We start from the raw sequence: 13,054 nt of genomic DNA, 5'->3' as shown, positions 1-13,054 counted from the left end.
ACCCACATCTGGCCAAGGTGCAAGGAATGAGAGACTGCAGAATAGTCAACACTAAATGGAACATATATATCACCTCTCCCTCTTCCAAAGATGACAGAAAGAGTGTAAGATCCCCAGATACTGTGGATGACTACAAAGAAACATTGTCTTTTGGACACAGAAGGGAAACTGTACTTGTGAACTCAAAGCTGTTGTGACAGGGTCCAGAAGACTTGTTAAGAGTAAATTCCAGCATGGAAAGGGGAATTGGGTATGAAGACCAACCACCAGGCAAGGAGCTACTGACAATTGTTGGCTGCCGGGAGACAGTTATTTATTTATTTTCCTAAGAAGGCAGTCCCTGATAACTCACTGTGCTCTAGTGGAAGGCTACACATCCAAGAATATTTGGGCAATACAAATTGGTCTTGATTTGGGGAAAAACCCCACAAAATTGGGTGGGAAGTGTAGTGGAACAGATATGGGTATAGTCAGAGAAGGAAGGTTGAAAATGATCAAAATTTAATTACAAATTTGTTAAAGAACTATTTAAAAAATAAAATTAATGAAAAAATACCAATTCTATATATTTTAAGTGGTACCCTAGACTCAACTAAATCAGCATCTGGGCTCTGATCAAAATTTGTACATTAATGTTCATTATTAATTATAACTAAAAAGTATTAACAGTTCAAATATTCACTAATAAGTGGATAAAATGTGATATATATATAATAAAATATTTAAGTGTATAATAAAATACTGATAAATATTAGTTACTAACCGTAATTTTATATGAATTTGATTATTGAATGAGACTTTTGTTAACAAGTGACTCATTCTTTATATTAGATTGTGATGTGTGTTCAAAGATTCTTCACCAATTGTTCGTCCAGTACCAAATGGCCAGCCTTAAAAACATATGTACAATTAACATTATATGGTTTGGACAAATTATATTTAGGAGTATATATGTACATACCTAGATGTATATGCATGCAATAACCATTAGTAAAATAAGAAGCCATGAATCTGAAGGGCAGCTATATGAAAGGGTTAGAGGGAGGAAGGAGAAGGGGGAAATGTAATTTATGTACAATCTCAGAAGTAAAAAATATAAAAGAAAAGAGATTTAAAGAGAAATAAAGGACAGAAATGAATAATTATTTTATATGTTTTAATTAAAATAGAATTATATCACTTTCCCCTTTCCATTTCCATCCTCTGGCCCTTCCCAGATACTACCCCTCTAACCTCTCTCTCACTATGATCATCTTTTTTCTTTGATAATTACATACATACATACACATATTTGTATATAATGTATATATAACATAATATACACATATACATACATGTGGATAATATACATAATACACATATTTGTATATAATGCATATATAACATAATATACATATATACATACATGTGGATAATATACATACATACACATATTTGTATATAATATATAACATAATATACATACATGTGGATAATATATATATATAATACAATATATAATCTCTATATAGGTATATGTATGTTTGTGTATATATAGTGTACATATTTGTACATAATAATATATGTATTATGTTATTACACACATATAAAAACATATGTATGTATATATTTTAATAATTATGCTGTTAGTACATTCCAGGACTCTTTCAATTAAAGAAATTGTCTTGGAGTATTGGTGTGGCCTTAGGTGTGTCATTTGTTATTTTGTGCATATTTGTCAAAGATTTTGTGTTGTGTTGTATGTTATTTACTTATTTTTTCCAACTCATTGTACTCTTCCACCAGGGTAGATACTTAGAACTGCAGAAAAATTAATCAATAAATTACAAAAAGTTTAAAAAGTCAGGCTAAATCAAGTCAAATCTACATATTCCATGATTTCACTGACACGAAGTATCTGGAATAGATGAAACTAAAGACATAGAAAATAGTTTAGTGTTTATCTGGGGCTTGAATGGAGATATGGATCATAACTGCTGTTAAATAATGTGTGCTTTTGTTTTTGTTTTTCTAATGGGGTAGTGAAAATATTCTGGAATTCAATAGTGGTAATAGTTTTTTTTAATATTATAAATGTGCTTTTGAAATTAATGTGTTTATCAATTTAGACCAGTGAAAATAAAAATAAAAAGGATTGCAAAATAACATTACCTATAATGTTACATATTTTTCTCCTTCACATTTCACACACACACACACACACACACACATAGATATACACACACACACATACACACTCATATATATTCATACACATGTATAAACACATACACACACATTCATATTCACACACACAAACACACAGAGGTACTCATACCCATATACACACATATATACATATATGTACATATATACATATACATATGTGTACACATGCACACACAAATATGCACACATATACACCATATACACTTGTATACACACACACACACACACACACACACACACACACACACTCACACCACATATATACTCTCATTCTCTGCTCCTGAACTCCCAGCACATATCTCATGAAATAACTGTGGGCAAGTTAATCAAATAAAACAACTATCTGCTCCCCTCACTCCTTCTGTCCAAGTATCACCACAGGCTACAGATAAGAGAAAAGCAAAATCTGCCAAGATCTTCACCTTCTACTTGCCAATAATCAGAACAACATGGACTTGCCTTTCTGTTGGATCTGGACCTATGCAGGTTATTGTTAGCTGTAATTACATATGGCAATTTTGATGTCACAGGAGTAGAGCCTCATCAAGAACTAAATGCATAACAGCTCTTTGACATATCCATCCAGAAGGTGGCCATCTTAGAGTCTTGCTCAGCAACTTTCACCAAGTTTTTCAGGGAAATAAAGTCCCCAAGATTAACTGCATTAAACCCAGCAAAGAGAGATGAAAGAAAAGTCCAAGTTGTGGACAGTTCAGAATTGGGCTGAGAAGAGTGTACAAATGAAGGGAAGTCTACCTGGCAATTGTCGTTTAGCAAGTGGAAACAGAACAGTTAACTGTCCACTCTGTCCAGAAGTCTCTCCTTCCAGAAAAGCTTAGACTCAAAGGACAGTCTAGGTCTGCCCTCTGCATTTGCCCACGTCTTCTGCTTACTGTTAGCACTCCACTGTCAAATATTCTCTGAGAGCTTCCCTCTCATAACCATTGCTTTCTTGTACAGAAAATACTTTCTCAATGACAACAGTTCTCTATAAAATGTCTCAAGACCATCAAGAGTAAGAGGAGCACCATGCTGACTCCAGAGTCTGCTTCCTGGAGGTGTTCCAATGGAGATAATAGGAATGTCTAGCCTTTAAGGTAGCAGACGCTCTGACTGGATACAAGTGGTAGAGTAAATATGCAGAAAAAGAAAAATACCTTGTGAGCTCTTCTTTAATCTTCAAGGGTTCATGTGGGTAGAATTTCACTCTAAAGCACATGGTGTATGGTGGATGAGCTGAAACGTCATAAAGAAAAGGCATGAGATAAGCAGTAACAGATCACAGACTCAAACACACACAGGAACGTCAGCCATGAAGCCTCATCAACTGGCAGGGAAGGGAGGGGTGTGGTAAGGAAGAAACTGATAGAATGTTACATGACTATGGCACAAACAAAGAAAGAGCTTAACAGGATAGCCAGAGCAAATGCAGAATACAAGCAACCAAGGAGGAAGCCCGTCTTTCCACATCACAACTCACCTTCATCCCTCTCCAGATCACAGCTCCAAAAGAACATTTCACCCTCTGATATTTCCCACCCTCATTTGAAAGGCAAACTGCCAAAAAGCACCCTTTAGGTTTTGGATGCATGAAAGAATTTTTAGTGTATAAATTGCTATTATATAGGTGTTCTTAAAACAAAAAGGTGGTGTCTTTGAAGGATAATTGAGATTTTAGAGAAGTTAACCATGTACACATTTGTAGGTTGTTATTATATATAATAATAAAAGTGGAATCTTATTCTCTAATTGTTCTTTCAAGATAAGCAGAGATTAAATCATCACCAGACAGGACACAGTATTTGAACTACTCTGGATGTAATTAAATTTGTTTCATCAAAAGAACCACCAGTTTTTAGTCTGACTGTATAATGAGGAGAATTTAAATGGAAAATAATTGTCACAGTGACTTTACAGTTGAGCTGGTGAGATAGCTTGGCATGTGAAGAAGCTGATCCCTGAGCCTGATGACCTGAGTTCAGTCCCTGAGACCTGCATGGTGGAGAACCAACTCCTCCTGCAAGTTGTCCTCTGACCTTAACATGCCCTGCCCTCAATAAAAAAAAAAAACAAAAAAACATAGTTAAAAACAATCTAATAGAAAATACACCCATCATAAGAACAGCACTTTTATGATAGTGAAGAAAATCTGAACACACACACACACACACACACACACACACACACACACACAAATGAGTACACACTCAAAATCACACAAGAGTCAGTATGCTATTTTCACCAGCAATTTTCCCAAGTTATTGCTACCAACAAGGGCCTGTGTTCCTAGATTTCAGAAAGGAAGGTCTTGATTCCATTACTCAGGAAGCAGAGGCAGGAAAATCTCCATGAGTTTGAAGCCAGACTAGTCTACACAAGTGTTCTATGAGACCCTATCTTTTAAAAAAAAAGTAATAAATTCTAGTCAAAGAAAGGGTGACTGAGTATATGACTCAGTGTGAAGAGCATTTACTATGTAAGCAAGAGGACCAGAGCTCAAGTTCCTAACACACGCATGACAGTCAGCATGGCTGTGCAACCATGCAACCCTGCAACCCTGCAACCCTGGTGGCTGTTGAGTTTGCTGGCTAGTCAGCTTAGCCAAGCGGTATGCTTCAGGTTCAGCCAGCATGCCTGACTCCCACTGCTCCCCCCAAAAGGTAGAAAATATTGAAAGAAGACAACAGTGTCTTCCTCTGTCTTCCAAATGCATGTGCACAGTGCATGCATACACACATCCAAGTACATATACTGTACAACCATACACACAAATAAATACAATGAAAAGTAGTATATTTTCTTAAGTACTAGGAAAAAATGGACACTTTTAAAATGGCAATAATGCAACTTAGAAAAATACAGGGAGTCTCAAGTCATTCATCCTTCATAGCTAGAATGTAAGATATATTATCACTGGACATTACTTAGAATTTATCTGATTTTCTGAAAAACATCTTTAAATTATGAAACTAATGGATTTTGATATTCATTATAAAACATTTATACTTTTCTATTATTTTTCTTTTATTTTTCAGATTATCATTTCTCCCTTCCCATTCTTCCAGCCACACATGCTTTTATCAGAAAACTGTTTTTTTTCTTTATTATTGGGTGTTTTAATTTTATACATCAGCCATGGGTTCCCCTGTCCTCCCCACTCCCACACCCACCCCCACCTTTCCTCCAGCCCCTCCCCTCCATTCCCATGTCCTCCAGGACCAAGAAACCCCTGGGGATTCATTTAAACTTGGTGGATTCAGTACAGGCAGGTCCTGTCCCCTCCTTGCTGGCTGAGCATGTGTCCCTGTGTAAGCCCAAGGTTCCAAACAGCCAGCTCATTCACTAAGGACAGGTCCTGGTCCCACAGCCTGGGTGTCTCCCAAAGACTTCAAGCTATTCAATTGTCTCACTTATCCAGAGGGCCTGATCCAGCTGGGGGCTCCACAGCCTTTGGTTCATAATTCATGTGCTTCCATTCGTTTGGCTATTTGTCCCTGTGCTTTTTGCAATCTTGGATTCAACAATTCTTGTTCTTGCAGTCCCTTCTCTTTCTTGACAGTTGGACACCTGGATCTCCACCTGGGGCCTGGCTGAGGATCTCTGCATCCACTTCCATCAGTTATTGGATGAGAGTTCCAAGACGACTGTTAGGGTGTTTAGTCATCTGATCACCAGACTAGGTGAGATCAGGCTTTCTCTTGACCATTGCCAGCAGTCTACAGAGGATATATCATTGTGGATTTCTGGGGACCTCTTGAACACTCTGTCTATTCCTGTTCTCATGTGGTCTTCATTTATCATGGTCTGTTATTCTGGGTTCTCCCTTTCTGTTCTTGATCCAACTGGGATCTCCTGCTCCTCTAAGCTTTCTTTCCCTCAAATCTTGCCCTTCATTACTCCCACTGTCGTCCAGGTTGTTCATGTAGATCTCATCCAAAAAGAAAAAGAATATACCTTCTTCTCAGCACCTCATGGAACCTTATCTAAAATTGACCACATACTTGGCCACAAAACAAATCTCAACAGATACAAAACAATTGGAATAACTTCCTGTGTTCTATCAGACCACTATGGTTTAAAGTTAGATTTCAACAACAGAAAAAACTACAGAAATCCTACAATCTCATGGAAACCGAATGATGCTCAACTGAATCACCAATGGGTTAAGGAAGAAATAAAGAAAGAAATTAAAGACTTCCTAGAGATCACTGAAAATGAATACACCACATACCCAAACTTATGGGATACTATGAAAGCAGTGCTAAGAGGGAAATTCATAGCACTGAATGCCCACATAAAGAAGCTGGAGAAATCTCACGCTAGTGACTTGACAGCACACCTGAAAGCCCTTGAACAGGAAGAAGCAAAGTCTCCCAGAAAACTATTTTAACAAGAGAAGAACAATTGAACCAAAGATCGAAGAGGATAACTTTCTCTATTTTCTGTATTTCTTCCTCCTTTATCTTTTATTAAAATTTTCTGATTTAGTGTAGTCTCAACATAAGTGATCAATATAGAGCCAGATAGATAAATACATAGATGCCCAATAAATAGAATCATAGGTAGGCCATTCTCCTTCAGTTTATCTCTGCTCCTGACCTTTCGCTGTTCAAGATCTTATCAAATGCAATCTCTCCTCTCACTATTAACAAATTTCTTTATATCCTTCTGTAACTTCTGTGATTTCATGTATATATATTTCCATATGCTTACATATGTGGAGGCATCTTTAATTATTCTCTCAAAATTAAATAAAACCATAACTGTTTCTTTTATTTCTCTCATGTAAAGCTGTACCTGCCCTTTCCTTCATTAGGGTAGATATAATATTTATACAACTCACTTTCCATAAACTATAATAGCTAATATTATATGAAAATCCAAATTTATTCACATATTTGCCTTCAATTCTCATTCAGGTTATTTTCAAAAATTACAGTCAAAATATGATGTGGTATGCATTATTTTATATAAGTTATGATACAATCCAAAGCTAGAATGGTTGGGCCAATATGTACTGGAAAATGTTTTCAAAGGTATAGAAAGCTGAATTTCCTCACTGGAGGCAAAGTACAAAAAAGGTGATAACAAAATGTTTCCTCTAGGTAGGGCTATAATCTCCTATGACTTGAACTTATTATTCCCTACAGTTGGTTAGCACACAGCTAATTTCATTACACACAAATCAAGTCTAGAGATCTTACAAAGACACAGCTTCACAGTCACCATGTTTGAGTACGTCTGGGTGGAGGAACACCTCCACCCAATCACCCTTACTCTAACCCAAATGTTGTGTCTGTCGTGAGAATTTCACCTTATCAGAAAACAGTACTCACAGTACCTTAGTCTGTTCTCTTTTTAAATATTAAAAATATTTATTCAATTTGTGCGTATAACTATTTGGCCTTCATGTATGTATGTGCATCTCTTCTGTGTTGATGCTTGCAGAGGCCAGAAGAGAACAGAGGATCCCTGGACTTGGAGTTACAGACTGTTGTTGCTGGTATGTGGATGCTGGGATGCTGTGGGATGCTCTGTATGTTAAATGTGTTGCTCTGATTGGTTAAAATAAATAGATTGCTGATTGGCCAGTAGCCAGGCAGGAAAGATAGGGTAGGCGGGACAAGGAAGAGGAGAAGGCTGGGAAGTGGAAGGCTGAGGGGGAGGCACGGCCAGCTGCCACCATGAGAAGCAACATGTAAAGACACTGGTAAGCCACAAGCCATGTGGCAAAGTATAGATTAATAGAAATGGGTTAATTTAAGATAGAAGAAGTAGATAACAAGAAGCCTGCCACGGCCATACAGTTTGTAAGCAATATAAGTTTCTGTGTGTTTACTTGGTTGGTTCTGAGTGTCTATGGGCCTGGTGGATGAGAGAGATTTGTCCTGACTGTGGGCCAGGCAGGAAAACTCTAACTACAAATGGCACCCTACGTGTTGGCTAGAGTTTCCACCTAAAACCTGACAAAAACGATTCTAAAACAGAACTAAAAACAGCTTTCTACTTGTCTCTCTCAAGTTAGCGGCAGCCTGCCCGTTTGAGCTACTATGGCGGGTTCCTGGTGTGTGTCTGACCTACAGTGTGGCGGGAATGAGGAATCTACAAGTGGCATTTTACTCTGCTGCATGGTGGATTTAGCCTTTGCTAGTTTAAAAAAAAAGTTTCTGGGCTATGCACTGCTTTAATAGAACTGCTTCTGATAGTTGATGGTACACAAAGCTCCAGACCCAGAGCTGACATTAAACTGTACCACCGCCGTGTTGGGAAGCTGAGGTGGGCAGAGTCAGCAGCCACAGCAGCATTTCAATCTTACAAAGATGAATATTACATAGAGAATCTGGTTTGTCTTGTCTTTGGGATTTTTAACTACAGAAAAAGATTTCATCATAAAAGCTGTTGAGTTAAACAAATATGTAAATTTTAAAGGTACCTTGACTTCAAAATTTGGATATAAGGATATGTTGCTTTGGAAAAGAGTCTCTGCTTTTGTTTCCACAGAAACCTAGAGGCTATGGATTTGTTCCAGATTAAGATACATCAGTTTTGATCAGCCAAGACACCTGAAAGTTCTCCGATGACATCATGGCCCAGATGATCCAACATCCAGAATGGTTTTAAGGCAACTGGCTCAGAGGTTTACCCTCACGGACTCCTCCATAATCCTAAAATTTTCTCTGTGTCCCTATAAGATACAGCACCCCCCCTTCAGCAGGAAGTAGTAAGAAAAACTATGCCCAAATTCCCAAATATATCAAGGTGGCTTTGGAGATGGAATTGGCTCACTCCTTCTATAAACCCAGGCATATTGCTAAAAGAAAAGGTTAAGAGATTCTTATGTCCCAAATCAGAAGAGCCCTCTGGTGTGGGACAGAGAAAAACCAATATTTTTCTTTAAATTGGGTTGATTATAAATGCGATCTCTTTCTAAAGAAGTGCATATGATATAGATATAATAGGATGAAAGAGTAGATTAATGAACTTTTAAAGAACAACAACTTGTTTAAAATGTCTTACATTGGTATAGATTTTAGTCTATTGATACAAACTTAAAGTTAATTTTGTTATACTGTATATATATTTCTACTCTCGTTTGAGGTATTATGTTTATGCAACTCATTTAGATTGTAATGGATAATTAAGAAATACAGATCAATTAGCCTTCTATGATAGTCAAACTTAAAGTCATGTTAAGTTTTCTAGGTATACATAGATATATTTCAGATAGACAGGTAATCTTCAAACACTTCAAAGACCTACAGAATATGGCATTTAAAATATTTTTAAAATTTAAACTTTCTGGACAGTGAGTCATGTCTGCTCCTGGCAGCACTGTCATTTTCTTCAGAGAGGAGGATGGGCATTGAAGACACTTCATATGGAATTTATCTTCACCTTGACAAAAATAGCCATTTGGGGAAGAAACTGTTCTTGCCTGGACTGCTTGATGGACATGCAGGACTGCTTGACTGGACATGCAGGACCCATAAAAAGGTTACCACTAAACTTTGCTTGACAAAATGGTCCTTCAGGTTCCTGCTTTGCAGAGAAAACTGCCAGACACTCTACAGGACACTGAGAGAAGTGACTGAGAGACTCTTGCCCTATGGGCTGAAGACAAATGCCCCAACTTTACAAAGGAACATTAGGTGACTGTGCAAGCTGCCAGCTGTCTCAGTCTACTCTTGCAAGACTCCCGAAAAATGCTTGCATCCTTCTCCCAGTTCTCAGGTAATATTATATCCTTCTGAGGCCTTTGATATGGCTAAAGACTAGATAGTAATAATTTCCTCTGTTATGATAAAAGATAAGTTAGATATAAAACCTTAGACTCACAAATATAAGATAAATAGGATATCTTCTTTAATATTGTAACTGTAATTCTTGCTTGATAATTGTTTTATTATCTAAAATTTTACTATATAAAAGTTAAAACCTTGCTTTTTAAAAAAAAGAAAAGGGGAAGTGCTGTGGGATGTTCTGTATGTCAAATGTGTTGCTCTGATTGGTTAAAATAAATAGAGTGCTGATTGGCCAGTAGCCAGGCAGGAAGAATAGGGTAGGCAGGACAAGGAAGAGGAGAAGGCTGGGAAGTGGAAGGCTGAGGGGGAGGTACCTCTAGCCGCCACCATGAGAAGCAACATGTAAAGATGACACTGGTAAGCCACAAGCCATGTGGCAAAATATAGATTAATAGAAATGGATTAACTTAAGATAGAAGAAGTAGATAACAAGAAGCCTGCCACAGCCATACAGTTTGTAAGCAATATAAGTTTCTGTGTGTTTACTTGGTTGGTTCTGAGCATCTATGGGTCTGGCGGGTGAGAGAGATTTGTCCTGACTGTGGACCAGGCAGGAAAACTCTAACTACCCTGGGAAACTAACCCAGGTCCTCTGCAAGCAACAGATGATCTTAACCACTGAGGCATCAGTCCTAACTCCAGGCTTCTCTGAAACAAATACCCACAATTCTTCTCTCTTCTCCTAACATATGTTGCAACTGTCACAGATTAAGTCTTTCCATTGTGGCTCTGTGCTCTCTTAAATCTGGGGTCCTGATGCCTCCTTAGTACTAAACACATGTAAACCTTTTTTTTTTGTTTTGTTTTGTTTTTTTGTTTTTTTGAGACAGGGTTTCTCTGTGTAGCTTTGCGCCTTTTCTGGAACTCACTCTGTAGCCCAGGTTGGCCTCAAACTCACAGAGATCCTGCCTCTGCCTCCCGAGTGCTGGGAATAAAGGCTTGCACCACCACCGCCAGGCCAGCGAATGTAAATCTTAATTATTTTCATATGTGTTGTGGCTTGTCACAAACAAAAAAGACTCTACATTGCCCTACTTTTTTGTGGTTATGATCACAGACAAAACTGAAGAAAAAAAAAACAGAAAAAAAATGTATTGATGATACATTATTACTAGATCCATTATCAGAGAAGGAATGGCAGATGGCAATAGGAAAAAAGGAGAGCTACTTTTCAAGGTCATTTTTCTTCTATTATCATGTCTTACTAATATTAGACCAACATCATTGATCCCATGCAGACAATAAAATAGTTTTTGCAACTCTCCTTACTAGATAAGTAAACAGTGAAAAATATAACTATATGTTTTTTTCATTCAACATGGAGAAAAAGGGGAGCCATTTATGCTTCCTCAGGGGCACTGCCTTAGGGTGAGAAGGTACTGCTGAGCCCTGACATCTACCCATACTACCCATATTACTGCTGAAAAGGAGCCCTTCTAAGTTCTAAGTAACATCTGGCACTTACTATTTGGAATATGTCCAAGGACTTCAATTTCCCTCAAGATGAATGCTTCTCCTTCTAAAGAGATAATAAGTATCTCTGCCCGATCCTGCACCCATATCTTTTTATTCTTTCACTTCAAGGAAATGACATGAGAAAAGGATAATTCTTATTTATGCCAAAGCAGGCAGAACCAGAACAGAGAACCAGCACCCAATCCTAACAGTACCATCATGAAAAGCCAATGGGAATAGTTTTTATGCCAGATAACATTGTCACCCCACAGTTGTGCATCTCTGCTTTGGCACTCAGCTTCAGCAACCATGGCAGGGCACACAGGATGGTTGTGCCGCTAGCATATCCCTTTCTTTTTTTGGTTTTTTGAGACAGGGTTTCTCTGTGTAGCTTTGCTCTTTTCCTGGATCTTGCACTGTAGACCAGGCTGGCCTCGAACTCACAAGATCCGCCTGGCTCTGCCTCCCGAGTGCTGGGGTTAAAGGCGTGCACCACCACCACCTGGCACATATCCCTTTCAAAAGAAGGCCTCAAGCTTTAGAGGGAACTTCTAGGAGTGTTCTTGAGCAAGCCACCTAACTTTTCTTCTTTCTGTTTTGAAAGAGGCATTTGGATGGATCAATTGGGCTTTTGGCATTTACATGAGGCATTAGATAAATGTAAGATTTCTTATTAGGGAACATACTCCTATCAGGAGTTAGAAATTGAGGGAAGAGAAAGGGATGAGTAAATTGAGCTCAGTTCAAAAGCTGAAAAACATGTACTAAGCCATATAAATAGTGTGTGTTTTGGGGAATGGGGATGGTCATTACCACCCAGAAATAGCAGCAAAGGGAAGATTATGCAAAACCCATTTTAAAGATTATGCAAAACCCGTTTTAAAGACTAGGATCATGCAACTGCCATGGAAAACACAGGAGTATCTACCGGCTGAGAAACCAATCCCTGACACATGTCCAAGTGTCTCTCTAAGGGAATATCAGTGGCCCTCTTTGCACCAGCAGATCCCTAACTCCCCTTCTTTTGGTAGTCATTCTTTTCAGAAATGAATAGGATTTTTAATGCATTTATTTGTTTCTTAAAAAATTCATACAATGCATTTTGATCACATTCTTGAAGCCGTCCCACTGAATTCAGGAATGAGACAGGACTCCCCACTCTCCCTATTCCTTTTCAATATTGGGCTTAATGTACTGTGTGAAACAATAAGGCAAGATGGAATTTAAAGGGAAACAGACAGGGAAAGAGTAAGTTAAGCTGTTCCTATTTGCAGGTGATAGGAAATGTTACATCAGAGATCTCAAAAATTCTATGAGAAAATATGTAGACAATGATTAACAAATTCAGCAATGTGTCAAGATTGAACTCACACAAATGAGTAGTTTTTCCACACAATAACAAACATACAGAGAAAGAAGTCACAGACACTTCCACTCAAAAATCATCTAGAAATAAAACTAATCAAAGAGATGAACATTTTAAAGCTCTAAAGAAAGACATAGAGAAAGACACTAGAAAATGGAAAAACATCCCATGTTCATGGTTGGTAGACCTGATATTGAGAAAATGATGATTTTACTAAAGTTAT

General features: G+C 37.8%; 1 protein-coding gene across 3 annotated transcripts in view; it reads right to left on the bottom strand.

Moving 5' to 3' along the window:
• Positions 1-13,054, bottom strand: part of Frmd3 (FERM domain containing 3) — a 220,515-nt gene that overhangs the window by 94,633 nt on the left and 112,828 nt on the right. For all 3 annotated transcript variants that reach the window (XM_036179147.1, XM_036179146.1, XM_036179145.1), the window contains exon 4: positions 3,366-3,444. In XM_036179147.1, the coding sequence (XP_036035040.1) occupies positions 3,366-3,444 (79 nt within the window). The remainder of the gene's footprint in view (positions 1-3,365; positions 3,445-13,054) is intronic.

This window comes from Onychomys torridus, chromosome 2 (assembly GCF_903995425.1).
Source record: "Onychomys torridus chromosome 2, mOncTor1.1, whole genome shotgun sequence".
Taxonomy (NCBI): Eukaryota; Metazoa; Chordata; class Mammalia; order Rodentia; family Cricetidae; genus Onychomys; species Onychomys torridus.
The sequence above is the reverse complement of the archived record's forward strand: the minus strand, read 5'-3'. Positions and strand labels throughout refer to the sequence as shown.